At 55.5% G+C, this 25,034-nt stretch overlaps 1 protein-coding gene across 1 annotated transcript in view; it reads left to right on the top strand.

Annotated features, from left to right (window-relative positions):
• The window catches only part of REXO1 (RNA exonuclease 1 homolog), a 34,252-nt gene extending 15,546 nt beyond the window's left edge, over positions 1–18,706 (top strand). The window contains exons 4-16 of the mRNA XM_088527331.1: positions 1,227–1,428; positions 2,059–2,222; positions 3,319–3,456; positions 4,157–4,280; positions 5,402–5,515; positions 6,698–6,835; positions 8,861–8,974; positions 9,659–9,732; positions 14,082–14,192; positions 15,278–15,393; positions 15,609–15,747; positions 17,808–17,928; positions 18,543–18,706. Coding sequence (XP_088383457.1) covers positions 1,227–1,428; positions 2,059–2,222; positions 3,319–3,456; positions 4,157–4,280; positions 5,402–5,515; positions 6,698–6,835; positions 8,861–8,974; positions 9,659–9,732; positions 14,082–14,192; positions 15,278–15,393; positions 15,609–15,747; positions 17,808–17,928; positions 18,543–18,631 — 1,644 coding nt within the window. The 3' untranslated portion in view covers positions 18,632–18,706. The remainder of the gene's footprint in view (positions 1–1,226; positions 1,429–2,058; positions 2,223–3,318; positions 3,457–4,156; positions 4,281–5,401; positions 5,516–6,697; positions 6,836–8,860; positions 8,975–9,658; positions 9,733–14,081; positions 14,193–15,277; positions 15,394–15,608; positions 15,748–17,807; positions 17,929–18,542) is intronic.
• Positions 18,707–25,034: the final 6,328 nt, after the last annotated feature.

Raw genomic sequence — 25,034 nt, 5'->3', positions numbered from 1 at the left:
GCAGCGCTCCGGTGCGCTCCGCATCCCGGCTGGGCCCTGCTGCCCTGGGGGTTTGCCACGTACCTCTGTCTTCCTTGTGACTTATAACTCAGGACCTGAGCCCCTAGAAGGGAAGGAAGCTGCGTTTTGGCTCGGTTTTCAGAGGAATAAGGGGCCGGGGTGAAGGTGAGGCACTGAACGAATGTCCCGTCCCACTTGGCTGCCTGTAATTAGTGTGTAAGGGGTGACAGCGCTCGGTCGGGCTTCCAGGAGGTGTCGGCATCAGAGAGCAGGAATGCGGGAGGCGGCAGCTCAGCCCCAATTTGCAGGCTCAGAAACACCGTGTTGCAAACGGGCCCTGCGGGTTGTGCAAGGAAGGCGTTTCGGGAGGAAAGGCCCCTTTCTGCAATTTCAAAGGGCGTTAAGTGGTGTGTGGTGGGAGCCTGTGCTGCTGCTGCAGCCTCTGTTATACTTGTGCTATTAGAAAACGTCTCTGTTTGCTGACATCGTTTCTGGCACCTTTCCTGTAACCTAAATGTGGCCATCAAAGAAACTGCGTGTGTAACTTGTTGTGCCAGTTATGACTGGAGCAATGCAAAGCTCCCAGGAGGAGGCAGGGGCAGAGCCTGCTTAAAATTCAACTCAGTTTATATCCTGGCTGGTGCTCTAATCCCATAAATACATGTATTGGAGGCCTTTAAATAGATATAAAAGCTAGAGAGCAGGGAAACGAGGCTGCTGGGAGGTGGGGAGCTGCTTTGATACGAGGATAGATTACCCAGGGTCTTAAGCATGAGAAAGACATTGGTGGACAGAGAGCAGATGCCATCTGCTAAACTCGGCATCACGTAGCGCAGGTGAACGGGGAACAGTTCCTTATTTTCGTTGCCCTGTAGCGTGGAGATGCATGCAGTGAGGCCAGGGAGTGCTGGTAGTGTAGGAAGCTGGAGGAGCCGACAGCTTGGGCAGAGCCCAGCGCTGGTTGGACACATCGAGGTGACCCTGCGCCGTTGACCATGGCAGCTCAAACACAGCTTCGTTTTAGGAAGATCCCTGCGGGCCGGTGATCGGGCCTTTAACATTGCTGCTGCTGGGGCAGCATCTCCGCTCCGAGCGTTTTCCTCCTCAACGCCGTCGGGATCGGCTGCCTCTACGGAGCGCCCCAAGGGAAGGGGACGTTTCCTGGGGTGGGGGAGCCGAGCGGCGGTGGCGGCAGCGGCTCCAGAACCGTTTTTGTGTCTGTGCAGGCGGAGGTCCCCGGCAAGCCCGTAGCCCGGCCGCCCCGGCCGCCCACGGCGCAGGAGGTCTGTTACCAGAGGATCCGGCTGGCTCAGCAGCAGGCGGCGCAGCTGGCTGTGGCCGTTCAAAAGGCCTCTCTTTCTTTGCCAGGAGAGAAGAAGAGGATTGCCCACGTGCCCAACGCAGCCCTCGCCGCCGCAGCCAGGCAGAGTGAGCCGACCCGCGGCCCTGACCCCAGCCCCGTCGCAAAGGCGCTGCCTTCTGCTTGCCTTTCCCGATGTCAAACTATCTGGGGCTGTTGTAGCCAGGAATTTGAATCCCAGATCCTTCCCCCCGGGCCTGAGAAATCCCATCACTTTCTGAAAAGGAACAGACTAGCAGTGCAACCCTCAGCCACCTCCCTTGGCTCGCTCCCTTCTTTGCCTGTTTCTTCCTTCTGGGGAGCGTTGGCTCCTCGTTTGCTCTTCCATTCATGCCTTTGAGGAGGTGTCATGGGCAGGCAGGGAGATGCCAATTTATCCTCCTCAGAGACCCTGCGTAGGGAAGGGCTCAGAGCTGGCGGGATGGGCAGCTAATGCCTCCTAGCAAGAGTTATCACTCAGTTATCTCAAATCCAAAAGAGCAGCAACAAAGAAAAACAGCCTCAGTCCCTAGCAGGGGAGTCCTTCGTCCTATCGTGCAAGAGAATAAAATCACCCATCCTGTCCCCTGGGGGAGTGGGCAGCTCGCGTTCCCAAAGCACAGCCTGCAGCACGCGGCTTTGGTGTTCAGATCAGCCTGGCGATCTGGCGGGAGCCCTGTGATGGGATTTCTACCTAAATACATTTCTGTTCCTTGCAGGCCCTGTGGGTGGTAAGAAGACTGTTCCTGCCAAGAATGTCACAGCGCCCAGTGACTCTGAAGCAGCCACCCTTTCTCTGAAGGCCTGCACCTTGGCTGGGATGGCCTCCAAGACCACCAGCACCACGGTGCCGAAAAGGATAGCGCACGTGCCCTCCCTGCAGGTAAAGAACTCCCCTCTCTGCAGCCTCCTTTCTGGTCATTCCCCATTGAGGACGGTGTGTTTAACCATGGTGCTGCAAACGGAGCACGCTCTGAAGAGTGAGGTTTGATTAGATTGATTGAGTGGGTTTCTCTCTTCCTGTGGTTTTCCTAGATAGCACTGTATTAAAAAAAAGAAAAAGAAAAAGAAAAAAGGGGGGCAGGAACTTAAAAAGATAGAAATATTTAAATGCAGCTCTTATCTGCCTGAATATCGATCTCCCATTTTTATTTTGAGTGTTTGTCTGTGCTGTCTGGCCCAGTTTGTAGGTGTTTCTCTCACCTGCTTGAACGGAATGGCAGGATTAATGTCCTGCCTATTAAATCCACAGTTAAAATATGTTCACGTTAACTTCATGCTGCAGTTGATACTTGTGGGGAGAAAGCCCTTTTCTTTGGAATACCTGCCCTCACCTTGGGGTCTTCTACTGCTAGTTCCTCAGCAAAGAAATCTCCTTTCCCTTTGAGCCATGGGGCAAATTGTGGGAGATAAATTGGTGCTAAATGGAGGACTGCAACAGTAGATCGTAACTCAGCCCAACATGCAGTTCCTCCACATCAATAATTGCTCCGAAGAATGTGTCTATCAATTTAAGGGTAAAAATCCTTTCAGGAGCATCATGACTGGCATGAAAAAGAAAGGGAAGGCAGTGAAGCTACAGGAATCCCACTGAAAGCGTCCTGATTTATCATGTGTCCATGTCTCCGATTAACTGTGTGATGTTTGGCACCTTGCTAATCTCCCCTCTTTCTTTATCATGGTCTGGGCTGTTTGCATACGTAAATGTGGTGTGGTGACTAATGCTGCTGGTGCTAATTAACTGTGAGTTGTATAATGAAACTTGGATGTTTTTGGAAGTAATTAAAATACTGAAGGCAGCACAAAAGTTTGAGGTGGTGTTTTTGAGGCTGAAGATGATGCACTTTGTTTAGCTTTGAAAAGATTTTTCAGCGAGGAAGTCATGCCACTATTAATAACATACCAGGACGTGTGACAGTCTCGAAGCAACATTCTTCTCCAAGTAATAATCCCAAATAATCTCTTTCTGTCTTCCCTAGAGCACCACTTTACAGAGGCCGGTTATTCCCACAGAATTTGGGGCTAAAGTCCCAACAAACATCCGCCAAAGATATCTCAATCTGTTCATTGATGAGTGCCTGAAGTTCTGCTCCTCCTCCCAGGAAGCGTTTGACAAGGTTGGTGCATCCATGCTTGCTTGTGAATAAAATGTGGAGTAAAGAATGTCCTCTGTGTTGGCTGAAACATTTTAAATGTGTGGTGCAAGCAGAAAACTCAGCTGTTTGCATGTAATTCCATAGAGGAGCCAGGCATTAAAAAATTCTGATTGGGATATTTACTATAAAATAAATATAAATATGTAAGTTGGATGTAATCAGTAAAACTTGTTTCTGGGCTTTTAAGGAACCTTCTAGCAGTAAGGGATAGTATAGCAGGATTTCCAAAAGCAAAGTTGGCCATTTTTGCCATGGCAGGTTTTATGTGCAAACCAGATTCTGTGGGGATTTCTTTTGTGGGATTTCCCCTTTGTCAGTCCTTGGGGGATGTTCCTGTTTTACCCAAGGAGTGGCTGTTTGCCCTCATTTCTGTCAGGAAAACTTCCTTTTCTTGTCCAGCTCAGACTTTTGCCTCGTGCTGCCGATGAAGTGGGGAGAACAGCCTTTTGCAGGAGGCTCCAGAGCTCCTTTTTTAATCTGTTAGGGAAAAGTTTCATATGAAAATACTTCTATATGCCCTTAGTTTAATATATTCTTTTTTCCTCTCTCTGGCTTGCCTAAACAGGCCCCAAACCCAGTATATCTTTGTGCCATATTCCTGCTTATTTCCAAAAGCAATAGTGCAAGGAGAGTGTGCAGTAATGAACTGTGTTTTTTGCAGGCTCTGTCCGAAGAGAAGGTGGCCTACGAACGCAGCACGAGTCGGAACATCTACCTGAACGTGGCGGTGAACACCTTGAAGAAGCTCAGGAGCCTCGTGCCCAACTCCCCGTCCAGCACGAACAGTACGTACCACATTTGTGGTTTAATAATTGGAGCCCTGCTTGGATTAGAAGCCACGGAGAGAAACTTGTTGAAAAGACAGAGCCATTTCTCAGAAGCATTATGCTGAAAGCTAAACAACTCCAGTTAGCTTTTTATAGTCTGGCAAGCTTTAATGGGCCTTCAAGAGGCAAGTCCTGCAATGCTTTGTTGGCTGTCTGAACCTAAATGGAGATAATGCCACATGGATTTTTTTTTTAGCACAAGTTCTTTAAAATGAAAAGCCCCGCTAATGGAGTAACTTTCACATGATGCCTTCAAAGTGATAGACTCGTCCATCACCGCAGAAATCTGTTACACACATTAAGCTTCAAGAGAGAAACGAAGAGGGTTAAGACATTTCATTATTGGCTCTCAAGAGGGTACATTAAACAATCAATTTGTGCTGTTCTTGTGATTTTTTTTCCCCTCTTCTGGTCTCTTCCCTTTTCTCCCCTCTGTCTTCATTACCTTCATGGCCATTAGTCAGAGCAGCTGAACTCGGGAGGCTGGCCTTTAGGAGAGGGCTGCCAGTTAATGATTAGTAAAAAGCACCTGCCTGCCATTATCTGATGTGTTGAGCATATTCCGGAGCGCTGAAGCCTTTCGAAGGGAAGTTGAAAGATCCAGGTGGGAGTCCAGTGTGCAGGGATGCAGTGGCACGGCTGCCCCGTCGTCACTTACTTCATTTTGCTCGTGACTGAGCTGAGCTGCTCTGTGCTCAGCCCTCCCTTGCTTTTTCAGGAGGGCTACTTGGTATGTGGAGCAGGTGGGCAGAACTGCAGGAGCACAGGGACCTGTGCAAATGTCCCTACCTGCCCTTAGAAAGCTTGGTGTAGGCTGACACTGCAAAGAGCAACCCCCCCATAATGCTGGAATAAATACACTAGGAAGTCCCCATAATGCTGGAATAAATACACTAGGAACAGGCCACCACTGCTTAACAGGTAGCAGTTGCTGGGGCAGACCAAGAGTTCAGGAGGATAAATGTAACCCTCCTTTTGTCCCTGCTTGGTGCCCCAAGCTTCAGGATGGATGTCTCCTGCTTTTCCAAGATTGCAGCTGATCCCTGTCCCGTTTTGCACCTCCTTTCTTCCCATTGCAGAGGCGAGTAACAAGAAGGTGGTGTCCCATGAAGCTGTGCTGGGAGGGAAGCTTGCGGCCAAGACGAGCTTTACTCTGAACCGATCGGGAAGCTTGAGAGCAGAGGATTTGACAGGTAAGACCCTGCTCCCGTGATGCTACAACATGCAGGTGCAGCTGTAGGTATAACCCCGTGGCTAGGGAGAGCTGGATCTCACTGATACACGAAGTGATACGATTTTTCTTGGGGCCAGTGTTATGAGTTCTCATTTAACTGCAGCGTAGTGTTGCAAACTTGCTCTGTAGGATGCTATACTGCCCTGGTTAGTGCCTTTTCCTCCCTCATTTGGGCTGAGAATTCCTTGGAGTAGTCTGTGTAGCTTTGATGTAGCATCAGCTACTTCAGAACCACCTCTTGTGTTTTGGACATTGCTGACTTTTGGACTCTTTTCTTTTGCATGGATTTTACTTTAGCTTTCCTGCCCTAGAGGTGTACTTTATATTACGCCTGTGAGATTAAAGGCAAACTTACTGATATGTCCGTCTGTTCCACGGGGCTCCATTTCACATTTAGGAATGTCATAGTAAGGTCGTATCGCAGCCAAAGGATTGTGCCACAAGCATTATCCATGTTGGCTGGAATCTGTTAGGAGTGTTTGGGTTGCTGAGAGATGCAGGCAAATTGTTGGGGAGATCAGAAGAGACAGGGCTGCTGCAGAGCAGGAAGAATTGACATGGAGAAAGCTTGAAAGAGCCTGTCGAGCTCAGCTAAGCAACATCAAAGGGCACACAGCAATATTGGAGGGGCTTAACGTAAGGGCTGGAGCAGAGATATTGAACAGGGTGTAAGAAGTTATAATTATGCTGTGGAATGAGATGAACTGCCTGAAATCAACAGCAGGAAAAGGCACCTGATAATGAGATTTTTAGCTGGCTGCAGGTGGCCTCAGAGGTATTCTTTGGGCTTCTACGATTCAACAGTTAAAGTGTTGACAAATTTGTTAGAGAAAGGCCTGAAGATGGATCCTTTGGAGGAATTCCACCTCAGCTGGGTTTTCTAGACATGCTGACTTAATGCTGCTGGTTGAAGGCTTTAAAAATAGGCTTGTGCACTGTGACCAGTTACGAAAAACGTTGCCCCAGCAGTTACCTCCCTTGTCAATACTGAACAGAGGCAATAAAGCAAGTTTAGGATGGTGGGAATTCCTCCAGAATAAATGAATGACTTGATATCACTGGCTTGATAAAGCAGAGCGTGGTAGGAGAAACGTTCTCTGCTTCTGCCTCGTGGCTTCAGCGCTGTCTTTGGTGTCTGCAGGAGCCGCCTTGTACCGGCGGCTCAAGGAGTATCTCATGACTGAGGAGCAGCTCAAGGAGAACGGCTACCCAATGCCTCACCCGGAGAAGCCCGGCCGCGCCGTCCTCTTCACCGTGGAGGAGAAGAAAACTCTGGACTGTAAGTTCTTCTGAGTGCTTCATTCCTGTGGCTTTGCTGACCCGCTACAGCTGGGTGCTCCCGTCCCGCTTGTCACCAGTCGTTTCCTATAGAGACGTTACCGGTGTCAGCCTGGAGTCGTCTGCTCCTGTCCTGATGGGTCTCCCGGGGTTGTCACCGGTGTCTCTGCTGGCCGGAGGAGTTTGGCTGTACGAGTCTCCTGCCTCTGCAGGGCAGGTTCCTTCACCCTGCACGTCACGGGAAGGTAGCTTGGACACTCAGTTTGCAGCCAGGGATCTGCAGGTCTGAGAGACCCAGTGAGGTCCAGGACTGCTCCAAAGAGCAGGACCTGGCCGCGCTCTCTGTGCAGTCCTTGACCGCCCGCTTTGAGGGCTGTGTTGCAGAGCTGCTCAGGGCAGATTTTAGGGTTCTCCCTCAGTCACTCTCAAGGTTGTTATGCCAACCTGGACACTAGATGCTGCTGGTGTAGGGAAAATTGAGGGACTTCTCTTCAACTTCGAGTGATGCTCTTCTCTTCTGGGGGGAGTATTTTTTTTAGGGCTCCTGTGCACATGAACTGCTGTTCTGCTGTGGTTCTGCTGTGATATGGGAAGACGTCGGGTTGTGCAGGGCTGCGTTTGGATTGTGCAGTTTTTGGTGTGGTCACTTGATGGCGCTGGGCCAAATAGTTTCCAAAAGGCCTTTTTTTTGTGGCTGGATGAAATAATCCCAAAGGATTTCCTTGTGCCAAATGGTACCTTTACCTGTCTGTCCATTTCTCTTCTTTTTTTTTATTTTTTTGCCTCTCTTTTTTTTCCCCTGAAGCCCTCTAGCAGGAGCTGTACTTCCTAAAAGTCCTCCAGCAGAAGCTACACTTCCTAAATACACTTCCTTTAGCTCCATGGGAGCTAAACTAGGAAGCTAAATACACTTCCTAGAGCAGGCAGTTCTGCAGCAGGGATAAAGCACGTACTTACAGGAGCAAAGGATAGATTTGGAGGTGCCTTGCCAGGCTGCTCGGAGCGTCTCTTTGGAGAGACCTCGCTGAAGTGTGTTAAGTGCTCATCCGTGTTAACACCTTGTGTCTACACTTGTCCTGCGGTTGCTGAAGCAACCCGTACAAAAGCTTCCTTGCACTAACACTGTCAAGTGCTGTATTTTTTAGAGTCACGGAGAGCAGTTTTTTCGGTGCTTGCTTTTGGGCGCGCATCCTTGCAGAGGCTGTACGAGGTCTGCTTGGTCCATATTTAAAGACTAGAGCTCGTGGCTCAAGTGCTGGCCACAACCAGGGGGGATAAATCACCTAAGTCACCTCATCTTCACGCTCAAGTACTTGGTAAAGGTCCATGGTGGGACATTTAGCTGAAAGAAGGCAGGTTCCCACGTGCGCAGGAGGAAGCAGCATGGGCAGGACAGAGTTCCCGGTTCCATTTTCAGGACTTTAGCACTAAGGGACGTGCCTGGTAAGAGCAGAGTTTCCAGAGGGAAAGGGGAGAAGCCCACAGCTGCCCCTTCAGAGAGCTGTGGGTCCGTAAGTATTCCTGGTTTAGGGAGCATTTCTAAGCATTAAGCATTTCTACAAGGGAATCCTTGCAGAAAAGCTGTGCTCAGGACGAACTCGGAAGTGATAAGGCATGAGTCCCCTGCAAACGAGGCCTTGCTAGCTTTTTGTGGCCAAAGAATTACGTGTTTATCCTGACTTTTTTAATAACTGTGTTGAGTGCAACGTAACTTGCTGCAAAGGGAGAAATATTGCAGAGAATTTACATGTAAACTGTGCTGAAGCTGATGTTGCACAACAAAGAAGCACTGGAGAGCCACAGGTTTGCTTCCAAAAAGTGGTTCAGGGCACAAAATCTCTTTTCGAATGAATTGCTGAATCTGTAGGATTTGAAACAACCTTTGGAATCCGTTCTAAAAGCAAAAGTTTTACTTGTGAATATCACCAGCGTTTTGAGCAAGAGTGATTTGCTCATTGTGTTTTTGGCCAAATTTAGCAGGGGCAGGGGTTTCCAGTGACCTGATTCTTCTTCTCCTCTTTGAAAGCCTCCTGCAGGATTTGTTGCCGCTGTGGCACGGAGTACATGGTCTCAGCCTCCGGGAGCTGCATCCGCAAGGAGGAGTGCGTCCATCACTGGGGAAGGCTACGCAAGCAGAGGGGTAGGTTCCTTCCAAAAGGAGTTGCTCAGTCACACACTGGCTGTTTTCCAGGTAGTTTTGGCTCTGAACACCAAGGCTACCTGTCCTTTGAGTTACCCTTTTGTGGCTCTTGGGGCCTGTCCAACTCGTGTTGTGACAGTTCCCAGTTGTGTCACTGGGTGACCCAGCTCCTCATGACCTAGCCCTGCAAAAAGGGCTGCACCTAAAATGTGAACACGGAGCTAGAGCAAATGCTGTTGATCTTCCAGTTTAAAAGCAAGGGAAGGTAAAACAAGCTCCCTGTCCATTTCTGCAGCCAACTAAAGAGAAGTCTTGTTAGGAGCCTGGCGTGCAAGCACTAGGCTGCTGCCCGAGAGAGTTGGTCGAATTCATTTGCAGCAAGCCTCAGCTTGAACTTTGCTGGAGCTTCCCAGCAAAGCATCTGAATGTGCTGTGATGAGTAGATCAGTCACACTGCTCACCCACACCGTGGCTAGGGGCTAAAGGGGCTAATTCCTGGAGTTTCTGTCTGGCTGAGTTGGAGAGCATTCAACATGATGGCCCTGTGTGAATCCATCATCATTTGTCCCCTTTGACACATTGCTGCTGCAGTGCTCGTCCAGGACACGTGTGCGCTTGTGAGCTGGAGTTTAGGTCTCCTGTTGACAGGGCTCCTCTCCTGACTCTGGTCTCTTGCTCTTTCAGTGCCGGGTGGATGGGAAACTCATTACAGCTGCTGCTCAGGAGCTGTGGGTTCACCAGGCTGCCAGGTGGCTAAAGTAAGTACTTGGGCAACACCTTTTTTATTCGCAGTGACATTTGTCCTCTGTTGCATTGCTGATGGCTCTGTGACCATTGTTTACATGTTTAAAAGAGTGGTGGCTCCCCTTGAGGGAAAGACTAATATGTCTTAAGCGTAGTCAGCTATGCAAAGGTAGGAAAATCCAGTGTGTGGCAGGAAGGAGGAGCCTCACCTGTCTGGGGCCAGATCTTTTCATTTGTTCTGAGCGGTTAAGCTGCCCAGCAAAAGCTCAGGTGGAGGCTACTTTGGGAGAAAAAGTGAGAAATTGGGGGTTTATTTTTAAAGAGCAGGCTTAGGGGTTTGAGTCCAGTGCAGCAGTACAATTCTTCCCATCTTTTCCTTTCCCGAATAGCTGTGCTAAAGTAGCTTTCTGCTGTGCAGTGAATGCTTTCTTGCGTGCCCTTCATGTGAAGGAGCCGGCTGCAGTCCATAAACATTGCTTTTCCTGGGTGGGAAAAGGATCCCAGGACTAGAAAGCATCATGAAAAACCTGCTTGGAAATTGAGTTCTGGCCCTTTGATTGAGCAGACCGTGCTGGTACCTTTGCACAGGTGTTTTTCTTTTTTCCTATAGGCAACTAAGAATTGGATTCCTGGCCTGGCATCATTGATGCTGTCTCAGACCATTGACTGAAGGGAACGACCTGTGTTTTGCTTCTCCCAGGTCTTTGGTCCTAGTCACTTGTTTCAGCGACACTTTTGTGTTCAGCAGGTTCTGCACAGGGGAGAGGAACCTGCTGCAGAGCCAGGGAATCGAGGAATCCTGTCCAGTGGAGCTGGCTCCGGAGCGAGGCCGTGGTGCCTTCATGTCCCACTCTCTGGAAGCCCTAGGGCAGTGCGGGACCAGCAACCTGACCGGGGGTTCAGGAGATGCGTGTCCTCCTTGTCCTGGTCAGGTGCTAGAGCTAGGATGTGATTTCTGCAGCAAAAATTAAAGTTTGCCAAATAGGAAGGACGGCCAAACTGATCTGCTGAGTCTGGAGCACAGATGGGGCTCAGGCTGCTGCATCTCTATTACTTTTTCATTTGGAATTAGAATGTCTTTTTAGTCAGTGTTCTGAAAAAAAAACATCAAGCTGGGAAGTCAGAAATTGATGGGGCTATAAAAACATGACTTCTCTGCATGCTTTTGCAGGGCTGTTGTAGACCATAAAACCCCACGGCCTTTTAAGAAATAAACAATCTCTCTAATAACCTCTGACTTGATGAAGCTGCCAGTGCTCCGGGGCTTGGGCCGTTCCCATCTGCCTCCTCCTTGCTGTTGTGCTGCTATGGGTCACTCCACCCTGGTTTTCTTTGGTTTTCTTGTCCAAATGAGTGAGTCTTGCAGCATCCTGTGATGGGGGAGTTAAGATTGGAATATCCCGTGCCCTCAGGATGAGAATTTGAGAACTGGGAAGTTCGGGCTAGCAGAGGAGCGCAGTATTTTTCAGCTTTGGAGGAGGACACTGAAAACACCATAGAATCATAGAATCACAGAATGCTTAAGGTTGGAAGGGACCTCTAGAGGTCACCTAGTCCAACCCCCTGCACACGCAGGGTCACCTAGAGCACGTGGCACAGGGCTGCGTCCAAGAGGGTTTGGAAGATCTCCAGAGAAGGAGACTCACAACCTCTCTGGGCAGCCTGTTCCAGGGCTCTGTCACCCTCACTGGGAAGAAATTTTTCCTTAAGGTCCTGTGGAACTTTGGGTGTTTCAGTTTGTGGCCGTTTCCTCTAGTCCTATCAGTGGCCACCACTGAAAAGAGGCCAGCACCATCCTCCTCACTGCCTCCCTTGAGGTACTTCTAGACACTGCTCAGGTCCCCTCTCAGCCTTCTCTTCTCCAGCTGAACAGGCCCAGCTCCCTCAGCCTCTCCTCATAGGGCAGATGTTCCAGGCCCCTGATCGTCCTCGTAGCCCTGCGCTGGCCTCTCTCCAGCAGCTGATATACCAAATATGCATAATCATGACACCCTCATGTGACTGGTTCAGTGCTTGGTTAGAGGAGCGTTTCTGAGTCCTTCCCCTGTGTTTTCCTTGCAGCCCCTTCCCGGCCAGCGCTTTGGGTTACGCTGCAGTTAGCGGGCGCGGCGGGAGGTGGCAGAACGGAGCCGTGCACAAACCCACAGCCACCCCGGAGCTGCTGGTGGGGTGGGGACGCCTCGGGCTCGCGCCGCTCTGTGGAGCAGGGGCAGCGTTTCTGCCCCCCTCAGCAAGAATTGGTGGGCTGCAGAGCGTCAGCTTTTGGCCTATTATATTGCGTTGCACAGCGAGAGAAGGAATCGAGCTGAAGGGGAGAGGAACGTTTGCTCTCTGTTGGCTTGGGCACCTGCTCTGTTTGTTTGGCAAAACCATCAGCCCTGGTGAGGCCACATCTGGAGTATTGTGTCCAGTTCTGGGCCCCACAGGACAAGAGGGATGTGGAGCTGCTGGAGAGAGTCCAGCGCAGGGCTATGAGGATGATCAGGGGCCTGGAACATCTGCCCTATGAGGAGAGGCTGAGGGAGCTGGGCCTGTTCAGCTGGAGAAGAGAAGGCTGAGAGGGGACCTGAGCAGTGTCTAGAAGTACCTCAAGGGAGGCAGTGAGGAGGGTGGTGCTGGCCTCTCTTCACTGGTGGCCACTGACAGAACTAGAGGAAACGGCCACAAACTGAAACACCCAAAGTTCCACAGGAACTTAAGGAAAAAATCCTTACCAGTGAGGGTGCCAGAGCACTGGAACAGGCTGCCCAGAGAGGTTGTGGAGTCTCCTTCTCTGGAGATCTTCAAACCCGCTTGGACGCAGCCCTGTGCCACATGCTCTAGGTGACCCTGCGTGTGCAGGTGGGTTGGACTAGATGATCTCTAGAGGTCCCTTCCAGCCTTAGGTGTTCTATGATTCTGTGATTCTGTGATCAGATTCAGGGCCTTGGGGGCAAAATTGTCTAATGTGGCACTTGTCTAATGTGTTGAGCACCGCTGGCCTCGGGCGCAGGGGGCAGTCGGGCTCCCTGTTTGCCCAGCTGTCCAGTTAGCTTCACGTGATGCAGCTCTCTGCCTGCCCTGCGCTAATAACCTGCTTGGGAAAACGTGCCAATCCCAGCCTTGGTTGTCCTCCCACCTTCAGGCTCCAGCTCACAGGTACTTCTGTGCCTCATCCCTCCAAGCCTCCCAGTCCTGAGGAGATGCCAAGTGCAATGTGGTTCCTTGTAGGTGAGATCCGTGGGGACCATCAGCACGGTGGCTGTGCACAGAGGCTGGAGGGACTGTGGGCAGTTAATTCTCGAGGATAGAAAAGATTTGAAACACTGGGAAATAAGGAAGAGATGGTGAAGCCTGGGTGTGGTGCAGCAGGTTTAATTTCACCTAAAACCCTGTTAATGGACAGGTGGGGGTGTTTGCAAATCTAAGGGTGTTTGTAAAAGGGGTGTTTGCAGCTCTATTGCTCTCTACTGTGTTTTCCTCCGCCCTCGCTGGGGCGACCAGAGGGTAATGGGATAAGTGCAATGATCCAGCTTAAGCCTCCCTGTGCCAAGAGAGTTTCCAGGCCGAGCAAGCAGCAGCGGTGCCGATGCCGGGTGGGATCCGCAGCGGAGCGGAGAGCGCGGAGCAGCGCGTGCTGCAGCGGCGGCTCTCGTCTCGCACTGGCTTAAGCCACTCTCCAAAGCACTGCCCGAGTTCCCCGCTGGCTCGGGGAGCTCTGTGGGTCTGAGTTTTGTTGACCCTGGAGCTTTAGCAGAGGATAAGGAGAAGGGGTTGGAAATTGTCTCCATTTATTGCCTCCAGCGCTCGAAGGCAGTGGCTCTAGTTTGTCTGAGAGCTGTCTGGTTGTGGGATGGAGCAGCTAGAGTTTGCAGTGTCTGTGTGTCCGTGTTTTCCTGGGCCTCCTTACACTAGACTTACTCTTGCTGTCTCCGGGTTATGCTACACGTGATGCTGACTGTGCTCGAGCACGGAGGCCGAAGATCAGCTTCCTGCCCCGAGATGCCCTGTCCACAATTTAAACCGTGACCCAGCAGCTGGAGTAAATCCCCGCGAGACCTCAGCACGAGCCTTCCCAGGGAGGCTCTGCTCGGAGCTGAAGGTCGAAAGTTGTTTGAGATCCCCAGGCTCCTTGTCCCCAGGTGTCAGATGTGTTGCTGCTACGGGAGCTGTCAGTGCAAAGCCACTAGCTCTGACCTGTCCTTGGACCTGGGGTCGCTTGTGGCTATTTTTGCCATTGTGGTGAACCTCTCAGACTCATTGCTGAGTGAACCCCATTCCTCATTTAAAAAAAAAATAGGTCTTTGAGTTGGGGGTTTTGCTGAAATGGCAATTGAGGGATTCTTGTTCCTGCTGCCAATGAACGTGCCTTTTTCCCGTGCAGCAACATGTGCACGATGGGCGGAAGGAGAGCCTGGATGGCTTCGTGAAGACTTTTGAGAAGCTGCCTACGACTGATGGTTATCCTGGGATCTACGCGTTAGACTGTGAAATGGTAAGTCCTGATAACAGAAGCAGTGCCCAGGCAAAACAGGGCTTAGAGGAAGGCTGAAGGGAAATTCTGTCTCCTTACAGTCTTCCTCCAAAGGTAGGAAACTTGCAGAGGGGGGAAGCATTGAGAAGAGCGTCTCCAGCAGGTCGAGGGAGGTGATCCTGCCCCTCTACTCAGCCCTGGTGAGGCCACATCTGGAGTATTGTGTTCAGTTCTGGGCCCCACAGGACAAGAGGGATGTGGAGCTGCTGGAGAGAGTCCAGCGCAGGGCTACGAGGATGATGAGGGGCCTGGAACATCTGCCCTATGAGGAGAGGCTGAGGGAGCTGGGCCTGTTCAGCTGGAGAAGAGAAGGCTGAGAGGGGACCTGAGCAGTGTCTAGAAGTACCTAGAGGGAGGCCGTGAGGAGGATGGTGCTGGCCTCTCTTCACTGGTGGCCACCAACAGAACTAGAGGAAATGGCCACAAACTGAAACACCAAAAGTTCCACAGGAACTTAAGGAAAAATTTCTTACCAGTGAGGGTGCCAGAGCACTGGAACAGACTGCCCAGAGAGGTTGTGGAGTCTCCTTCTCTGGAGATCTTCCAAACCCGCTTGGACGCAGCCCTGTGCCACGTGCTCTAGGTGACCCTGCGTGTGCAGGGGATTGGACTAGATGATCTCTAGAGGTCCGTTCCAACCTTCAGCATTCTATGATTCTGTGAAAAACTGTTACGGCCTGAAGGGGAGCTTGTTCCTTGCCCGTGGCCCCGGGGAATGGTGCAGGCTGGTCTGCCTGCACGGGAACCAGTGCTCAGAGTGGGGCTGGCCAGCCCTGAGCACTGTGTGTGTCTGTGTGTCCCCGTGATACTCCACGCTCTAAAGAGGTTCTGTTAACTTTAAACCTTATTAGCTAGTTTAGCAGCACGTGCCTCCTTTGGGAATCACATGAGCCCTTGGAAACGGCAGCCAAGTGGCCGGTATTGAGCAGTATCTGTCAGCTGGTCCTGCTGTGTGCCGGGAGCGGGGCCGCTGCGGTGGGCGCCGGGCTGGACGCTGCGTTGTGCTCGACACGTGCTCCTCTCCACGCCTGCCTTCTTGCTTGCAGTGTTACACTAAGCAAGGCCTGGAGCTGACAAGAGTGACCGTCATCAACTCCGACCTCAAAGTGGTCTACGACACTTTCGTCAAGCCGGACACCAAGGTGGTGGACTATAACACCAGGTGAGGACGGCTCTCCGTGGCTCACGTGTTTTCTGCTCAGAATGAGGAAACTGGGGAATCTGCTGGGGGACCCTTACAGAGCCCCAGGGTCTGTTAGCACTTCCCAACGGCTGGAATTTACGGGGGCACCTCTGATAACAGCAGAGCTCTGATAAGAGCACACCCAGAGACGTTCCCTTAGTGAAGGAGCCCCCCTTGCTGCTCTCACACTGCAGGTTCTCCGGGGTGACAGAGGAGGACCTGGAGAACACGAGCATCACCCTGCGGGACGTCCAGGCCGTCCTCCTGAACATGTTCAGCGCAGACACCATACTGATAGGGCACAGCTTGGAAAGCGACTTATTTGCACTAAAGGTAAACTCACCTGTCTCGCATTCACACTTTCCTCTGGTTCTTCCTTGTCCTGGTGCCTGTTACGTGCCGCCTTTTAACTTGGAAAATGCCTGATTTCCAAGAGCTAGGAAGGCAGGACGGGTCCGTCTCCTGGAGCAGCGGGAGCGGTCGGAACGCTGTCCTTGTGCTCGCAGTGATGGCTGCTGTCCGGGGGGCAGAGCTCTGCAGGGGGGTCTGTGGAGGAGGAGCAGTGGGGGCCAGTTGTACGGCCTGAGCTCCAAGGACTTGCCTGTAGAGTCCCTAATTCCCGATGTGGCCGTTGGTGTTGGCCCCCTTTGGCTGTGTTCGCAGACAGCAGGTCAGGGCCCCAACAAAGTGGGCCCAAGGGTCTCCTCTGCCATCAGGGTGTCCGGGGAACCTCTTTTAGAAATGGGACAAAGCCCTTTTGCTCTGCCAGAGGAGATAATTATCTCTTGCTTCTAGTTTTAAAACACCTGACTTCTCCAAGTGAGTTTTTCTGCCTTGCTCGCTGTGATCTGTGGTGTTGCTCTGATCAAGGCAGTTCGACCTTTCATCTCCCTTTCATTTTCTGGCCTGGACCTCGCTGCTGTGGTCTGAGCATCCCCCGGCCGCCCCTGCTCCCCGCGCGGGCGGTCCCTGCGCTCCCGGCGCGGTGTCGGGGCCATGGACAGGCGTGGAGCGGGAAACCGCATCCCGGTGCCAACCTTCCTCCAGCCGCTCCTCATCGGGAGCCGCGGCTGCCAACGCCGCTCTGGAAGCAGCAGGTTTTAATGGCTGCAAAGCGCTTTACCCCTCCGTGGCACCCTTTATCCCAGCGTCTCCGAGAGTTCATCATCATCATAAAAAAATTATTCAGGGTCTAATCAGCGCGGGATGACTGCGTTGGTCTCTCTGGGGCTGGGAGGGCAGTTTGGGCTTCAGTTAAGGCCGTATAATCCCAATTCCTCCATCTACATAAGTAATTGTCATTGTGCCTGGGTGGGTGCCAAAGTTGACTGCAGTCGAGGAGAGATGATCTGTAATGTTGGCAGTTTCACCCTGCGAAGAGCGTAGCAGGTTTTCTGCTAAACCGCAGCTGTTCTTGAGCACTTACGGATCCGGGCTATGAGATTCCTAATGCCGAGTTGGGAACGGTCACACAGCGGCAGGACCCCGACGATCCCCTCTCCTCATCCGCCTCGATGTCGTCATCATGAGGAGAGGGGATCGTCGGGGTCCTGTCGCTGTGTGTTGAGACCCCCAGAGCAGCCCTTTGCTCCGGGGTGCAGACACCACACTGTGGATTTGCCTCCATCCTGCTGTTCTTGGCCAACAGAGGATTACTCAAGAGTAAGAAACCAGGGCTAAGGATAAAACACCTCAGGACCCCTTAGTGTGGGACAGGTGACATGGTGGCCTGTTCAGCATCCCCAGCACAGTGACACCTCACAGCTAGAGGAGCACAAACCTCCTACCTTGTGCCCAGGCACCTGGACCTGAGCATGGCCAGGGCTTCCCTCCCGCCCACCTGAGAATTCCTGATGTCCGGAAGTGCGAGCTCTGCTTGACCCATTTCATCCCTTGCTTGCTCAGCCAGTGCTGCTTTGCAAACTTCCTGTTGACTCCCGTTGGTGACAGACTCTGCCTGGAATTTTGGGGCTTGTTTGGCACCTCGGAGCTTAGACCTTTTCCGTGCAAGAAGCAAAAATCTCCTCCCACAACAGTGTGACAGCTCATCCAGTTTTAATTCGTACACGCTTCCCACTTAAATCCACATCCCAAGAAGCTGCTGCGAGCGAGTATCAGGTTTCGTGTGGTCCTTCCCGCCGTGCTGGGTGGGCGCCCTCCGTTTGCCACCTTCTCCAGGCTGGGAAGGGCCAGTCCGTCCTGCTGTTGGGGCTGCAGGAGCTGAAGGGAGGGCTCGGAGGCGCCGCAGGGCGCTGGGACGTGGTGCCGCGTCCGGGGCCGGTTGGGCTGCGCCGGGTCGGAGGCCGAGCGGGTCGGTGCTCGTGCGGGGCCGCTCCAAGGAGCGGCTCCTCTGCGGGAGGCGGGAAACGAGGCTGTCCCTTTGCTCCCTGCAGCTCATCCACGGCACCGTGGTGGACACGGCCATCGTCTTCCCGCACCGCCTGGGGCTGCCCTACAAGCGGGCCCTGCGGACGCTCATGGCAGACTACCTCAAACGCATCATCCAGGACAACGGTGAGTCCGGCCCGCCCGCGCGGCCTCCTCTGAGCTGCCGCCTCCCTGTCCCCCCAGGCCCCCTTCCTCCCGGGCTTTATTTTGCACCGTAGCTGTGAGCAGGGCAGCACACGAAGGCTTTGCCACTGCCCTGTTTAATTTCAGGCCTCTGCAGAAGGTCTGCAGCGCTTCCACCTTCCCTGTCTGTGCCAGGTGGGGAGCAGGGACATGGAACGGGTGTGGGAAGGCCAGGGACAGCTCTGCCAAGGCCGTGCCCTGCCCTCCTTTCTCTCTATGGCAAAGTGGGATTGGCATTTCCGCTGGGAGCACGGCACTCCGCCGAGGAAGCTGGGGCCTTTCCAGCCAGCTCCTCCCCAGCCCCGGGCCACTGCAGGAGCATCTCATTCCCCTTTTCAACAAGCCCAGCAAAAATCCGCGCAGGGGCTGCTCTGCTGTCCTAAATGCCCCCCTGGGGTGTCCCAGGGTTGCGCCCACGCTCACAGCAGCGCAGGGGGAGCGGGCAGCGGGGCCGGGGCGCCAGGCAGGACGTTTGGGGAAGCCTCCGGCTGCCCCTCTGCGCAGGGGCAGGCGCCCGGGGCTGGGGGCTGACGCGGCCCTTCTCCTCCTGTCCCCAGTGGAAGGGCACGACTCTAGCGAGGACGCCAGAGCCTGCATGGAGCTCATGGTCTGGAAGATCAAAGAAGACGCTAAGGTGAAACGGTGACCGGCGCTCTCCTCTCCCGTTCCTCCTCCGCCTCTTTGAAGCAGTGCAATAAACGCTCCGGGTCGCCCCGTCCGCGCGCGCAGCAGCCTGTGCCCGCGCTCCGCGGGCTCCCCGGGCTCTGTTGCCCCTGCGGCCCCGGCTCCTGCCTCCACGTAGTGGCTCTCAGGTGACTTTGATGCCACCCGCAGAGCGCCGCCCTTGGCAAGGCCCTTTGGGTAGCGCCACCAGAGAGAAACTCCTTGGTTCCTAGGAGAAGCTTTTAGAGGTAGGTTGGATACATACAGAAGGATCTTGCTGGTTCAGTTAAAAGCAGAACTTTTTTTTCTTTCTTTTCCCCAAAATGTAACTTCAGCCGCCTCCGCGTTCCCAAGCCAGGCCGCTTCCCTCGGAGTTTGGAGAAGGGGGAGACAGAAGCGAGCGGGGCAGTAGGCGGTGAAGCGCGTGGGGCCTGAACGGCAAGTGAGGGGTGGCGAGAGTGGAGGAGCAGGCTGTCCCCAGAGCCCCCCGAGCGGCCCCACGGCGGAGGGAAGAGCCAGAGGTGGGAGAGGAAGGGGGAGAGGGGCCGGCTGTGCCGGGGCGTCGGGGAGCAGCCGGCCTGGAACGCGCTGGGGCTGGGCCGGTGCCGTTGCTGTGACCCGGGGGAGCCCTGGTGAGCGCTGCACCCCGGCCGAGAGGGAAGCCACAAATGTCACCTTGCGCAGGCCTCGGGGAGCCCCGTGGCAGTGACACAGGGGACAAGGCGCCTGGGACGGATCAGGCTCCCGGTGCCAAGGGAGGAACTCGCAGCCTTCCGGGGCGGGAGCCCTGGCTGGGTGGAGGGTGCCTGAGTCAGATACTGTGATTGCAGGGGATGGCGACTCCCCTGCACTGTCCTCCCCGTGCTGCCGAGCTCCCAGCGCGTCCCCAGCGAGCCCTTACGTAGGGATCAAACCTCGGGAGCGACCTGGTGGCGCCTGAGGGTGCCCCAGCGGTACCTGCAAGCGTGCAGGGCCACCCCCAATCCGGCCCTGACAGCAGGGACTTGGTGCAGGGAAGATCCAAAGCAATAGGTGAAAATGTTCTTTTTAAACCAGTTTTCATGTTGATGTTTCAAGAGAAAAGGTGGCAGTCGGGTGTTGTCTGTCCGGCTCCCTGGGCCAAAGCAGCTGTCAAAAGTTTCTGTGTCCCCCTCGGGGCTGCGACGGCTCCGAAGGCCCCTCTGCGCCCGCGGGTCCCTGGGCAGCCCCGGTGCTCGGAGGGGACGGCAGGGCTGGGGGGTGGCCCTTGATGCAGCCGTTCCCTGTGGAGGAGCAGGTAGCGCCCGGGCCGGGTCGCAGCTGGTGCTGGAGCAGACGCCGCCTCCGCCTGCGCTGCGGGGAAGCCGCTGCGTTGGGGTCCCCCACGTCCCCCGCGCTGGCCCTGGGCGCCCGGGTGGCCCCGCGGCGTCCCCGTCCCGCGACGCTGCCCCTCGGCCGGGCCGTGGCGCAGGGGGAGGCTCCGGCCGTCCATCCCGCATGGGGGGTTCTGTCCCCGCGTGGCTTCTCCCGCAGCAGCCGCTGCGCTCGGCCCGGCCTGTCCCCTCCGCGTGTGACGATGCTGCTGTGCGCGAGGCTCTCCCGTCCCCGCTCTTCCCACAGCTCCGTTGGGTGTTTTGGAGCCTCCGGGATCCCCGGTGCTGGATGCAACATCCCGGCTCTCCCCGCACCGGCAGCGCGTGAGGGTGGCGGGGCCGCCCCTTCCCGAGTGGCCCTTGGGGACAATGGGGTGCTCGCTGCCCGTCCCCATGTCCCAGAGCCACCGCCGCCCTGTCCGAGCCTGCGGCGTGGGGAGGGCCCCTGGCACCAGGGCCGGGGTGGCAGCCGGCGGCGCTGGGAAACCAGGGGTTTAAAGTCGACAAGAGGTTTTTGGGTTGTATATAAATATTGTAACCTGTAACTTCTGTTTTTTTTTTTTTTGTAATTGTTTTTAATAAAAGGGTGTTGACTAGACGCACTCGCCCGAGTCTGGCTCTGCTTTGCTTCCGTCGGGTCGGGGGGGACCCACAGCCTCTGTCCCCTCGGGATGCTCCGCATTACCCTCACGGGAGCCGGGCAAAAACCCGCGTGCCCCGGGAGAGCCCCCATCAATCCCGCAAATGGGACAGTAATTAAAGGGCCCGACGAAGGTGCTGACTCGGCACCGAGGAAGAGGTGAAGGTAAAAAGTTCAAATAAAAAAGAATTGGCCGTTAGGTGAGCTCAGCGGCGATGCGCTTTGTTCAACGTGCCCACTGGGGCTTGGCGGCGGCAGCGCTCGCTTGGGCTGCTCTGATCGTCGCGGGTTCTGGCACCTTTATGGATGCTGGTCGGGTGGCCAGGCCGCGCGCTGGTCTGCACCTCTCCCGAGCGGGATAAAACCTCCCGGCGCAATCCAGGCCGAGCACCCGTAGTACATCCTGCGTGGGGTGGCTGCGGCTGAGACCTTGCAGCTCATTGCATGCGGGTCTGTGGAGAACTGGGCTCCTTGAGCCGCTCTACGAAGTTTTGGAGAATGTTTAGTCCGGCGGGAGCGGGGACGTGGTATCGACCCTGGGCTCCAAAGCACTTCCCGTGGTGCCCGTGTGGCCCGTTCTGCTGCGACCCGTGGGGACAGGGGCCGCGCAGTGTCCCTGGCACCGCAGACACCAGGAGGGTCCCCGCAGGCTCAGAGCCGAGGCCTGGGGTGGGACGATGCATCGAGCGGAGCCGCCCGGGACGGAGGTTCTGGTGCTGCAGGAGGGTTCAGCGCTCAGGGCCACCCACCACCCTGCCCGTCCCGCAGAGGCCCTGGCCTCATTAGTCCCGTTTTCCCCTGACAAACGGGGCTTTGTAGGTGCTCGGTGGTTTGGAACGGGGCACCTGGAACCGTTCGTTCTGCTTGGCCGCCCGGCCAGCAAAGAGGCGATGCCGCCCTGCGCGCGGGGACCGGGACCCCCCGGGACGTTGCGGGGTTTGTGCCCGCGGGGCTGCTCTGGCCAATGGCTGTGCCCAGGGAGGGGGGCCTCCTGCCCGTGGGGACACGGTGCTGCTCCGTGGCATCCCCTGCCCGGCTCCACTTGGAGCATCGGCCTCGTCGCACGCCTGGATTTGCGCCACGGGGAGGGCGGGGGGATCAGCTAATTGCAGGCAATGATTGATCGGGAAAAATATCACCTCTGTTGGCCTGTGGTTGCCAGGGTGACCTGGGCGCTGTTGCTCCTGTGCCCGCACTGGCCCCATGTCACCCGGCCTCGGGGGCCCGGGGCCGGCGAGGCCGCACAGCCCGGGCCAGCCCTTTCCGTGCTCCGGAGGCCGCGGGAAGAGGCTGTGGGAGCGGGGCCAGGATGGGGCGGGTTGTGGGCCCTGCTGGTGCTCCGGGCAGGGATGGCGGTGGCGGGCGCAGGCGGGCGGCTGCGCGGGGGGACGTGGATGGGGGTGTTCGGGCTTTAGGCGGGGGGAATTTCCCCTTTTCAACATGATCCTGTGGGTGGAGGCGCCCTGGTCCAGACCCCACTCCCACATCCACCCATCCCAATGAGGATCCCACGGGATGCAGGGGCCGGCGTCCTGCCAAGTCCTACGCCAGGTGTTTACCCGTCCCATGCAGGGGTGACGGTAACACGGAGCGCCGGAAAAGGCAGCGGAGCAGCGTGAGTCACCGCGGCGGCAGCGCTGGGGCCAGGAGCGACCGGAGCCGAGAGGAGCCGAGCGCCTGGTCCCGCGGCGCCTTCACCCGGGGCCTGTTGCTAATTGCAGCGAGCAATTAGTGTCACAACAAGGAACTCGGGACCGCGCAGCCCGGCCAGCTGGAGGACGGCGTCTCCTATAGCGCGGTGGGGAGCTGGGGTGATGGGAGGGCACCCGTTAAACAGCACCCCCAGGCATCTGTGTGACGAGTTTGCACCGTGCTCAGCGGGGCCCGGAGGCAGGGAGGGCGACTCCGAACCCGCTCGCTGCCCAGGATGGGAGGCAGGAGCCTCGGGCAGGTCCCGGAGGGCCGGGGCGGGACGTGTGATGTGGCTGTCCCCATGTCCCCACGGTGCCATCGGTGCCGCGGCAGGGATGGGGACGCAGGGAGGAGCGCGGCTTCTTCCCGCCCTCGCTCCCTCCTGTGCTTAAAAGCAGCGGGTGCCCTCCTTGCCTTCCTCCCTCCTCCTCCTCCTCCAGCTCATCCTTTGGGACACCCTGGGGACGCCCCGGGCCCGGCTGGACCGGTCCACACGCGAGCGCCGGGTAAGGAGGCGCCTGGTGGCCAGCGAGCGGCTCCCCGGGCTCCCCGGCCCTGGTTGCCATCAGGCTAACGAGACCCACGGGAGGCGGGGGCCGGAGCAGCCACCCCCATCCTGCACCCGGAGCGTTTCCGCTCCGCTCCGGTGCAGGGACCGGGGCAGAGCCGCTTTCCTGGGCGGAGCTGGGTCAGAGCAGCAGCTCGGGAGGAACCAGGTGGGAAGGGAGCGAGCGAGCGGGCAGCGCGCGGCGACAGGCGGGGACAAGGGACCCGGCTCTGCTGAGGTGTAGAGGTGCCCCCGAGGGAGGCGGAGGAGGCAGTGCCGAGTGCTCCCGGCCTTGGCTACGGCTCCTGGGGCGGCTCCTCGCTCCCGATCCGGCAGCTCCGGCCGTGCCGGGATGGGGATGGTCATGCCAGGCTCATCCCTGTGTGGGAGGCTGCAATTCCGTGCCCGGGAGAGCTGCCCGCCACCATCCACGTGCGGATTGTAGAGAGCCGACTGGTTCAGGAAGTTTGGGATCCGGCTTCAGCTTCCTGGGAATGAGGGGCTCCAGCATGGTATGGAACATGCCCTCCTGAGCTGGCACTGTAGGTGCTCAGGGCTGGGGATGGAGAGAAACGGGGTCATCTACGCTCTGACGTGTCCCCCACTGACCTGGGAGGACATTTTGGGGGGAGGGAACCATGTTTTCCCACATTGCCAAGCACCCTTGTCCTGCTCTCACTAAGCGGCAGCATTCCTGATCCATTGGGAAGCAGGGGAACGGGATGGTCCCTTCTGTGCTGGATGGACCTGCTGGTTCATCCCAGGCGTCCTAGCTAGAGAGACAACGGAAAAATGGGATGAGAGCTGGGACAACACCACGCAGTTACTGCGGATGGAGGTGGGAGGATCTGCAGGAGATCAGGGAGGGACCGGGATCGGCTGCTCCAGGCTCAGCACCGCTGGCACGGGAAGCAAAAATGAGGGCAGATGATGGTGAAGAGGCACCAGTCACCCTAGGCTGTGGTCTCCAGAGGGCTTCTGGAGCCGGTCCTTCTTTTCCCATGGGAAACCCGCAGAGCCGGGATGCTGCGGGGAGGGCACGAGCTGGCCTGGGGCTCGGCGGTGCCGGGCGCCTTCCGCTGGCCTGGGGCTGGCAGGGCCCCCTTTGGGCCCGTGTACCCAAAGCCTAAGTTTTGTTTTTAATTATCCCGGCGATGAGTGAGGTTTGCAGGGAGCTTTCATGGAGCCCGGCTGGCTGCATGCACCTCCCTCCTGGTAGATCCCTCCAGTGCTCCGAGATGGTCATTTGACTTCAGGCCTAATCCCGGGCACAAAGTGCCCCCTCCAAGGGGACCCACAGGCCAAAACAAAGTCTCCCCATGACCTTCAGTGAGAGTTAGCCCCTTGGATTAACACAATCTCCATTTTTGCTTGTTTGGAAACAGTAAGACCAAGCAAACCCCACGGTGCACATCTCTGCTGGCCTCAGCTTTAATATTAATGTCCTGAAGCAAGGAGCAAAGTTGGAAGATGCGTAAGAAACGGACCAGGGCCCTGAGTGCACTAATTTGCCTTAATGGCCCTGATCAGCCTCACCTGGAGCCTCTACCCACACCCTGTCCCATGGGCCCAGTAGGTTTATTTAAGCTCAGTCCCTGCACATGATGGTCTAGCTTGTCTTCAGCTTGGTCATGGCTGTGGGTGCTGTGGATCTTGCCTCTGAGCTGTGGGTTGGCTTTGTGGCTTGACCTTGCACCTGCCTCGTCACTAGGGTCTTGGTGACTGTCTGTGGACTCCTAGGTCCCTCATATCAAAGTCACATTGAAAGGCAAGGAGCGATAGTAGACACTTCAGGGAAAGAATAGAAAAAGGAAGCGATCAAAGGACTGAGATAAAAAATGGCAGGAACAGACTTCTATGTGGGGTTATTTATTAATAAGGTAATTAATATGTTATACTTTACTGAGTCCTTTCATGCCAGGATCACAAAGCGCTTCATGAACATTAATTAATCTTCTCAATTCCATGTAACATGCTCTAGGTGACCCTGCGTGTGCAGGAAGGTTGGACTAGATGATCTCCAAAGGTCCCTTCCAACCTTAATGATTCTATGGTTCTCTAACATGCCTGCAGGGAAGGCCACTGAGCTTCTGAGCATAAGGGAAATCTTGTCGTTGACAGGGGTATTGCTCTCTGGGCATGATGGAGGCTTGGG

Source organism: Tinamus guttatus, unplaced genomic scaffold, assembly GCF_059628265.1.
Source record: "Tinamus guttatus ecotype Peru unplaced genomic scaffold, ASM5962826v1 Tinamus_guttatus_pri_ptg000280l, whole genome shotgun sequence".
In the NCBI taxonomy this organism is placed as follows: domain Eukaryota; kingdom Metazoa; phylum Chordata; class Aves; order Tinamiformes; family Tinamidae; genus Tinamus; species Tinamus guttatus.
This window is presented reverse-complemented; position numbering and strand designations above follow the sequence as displayed.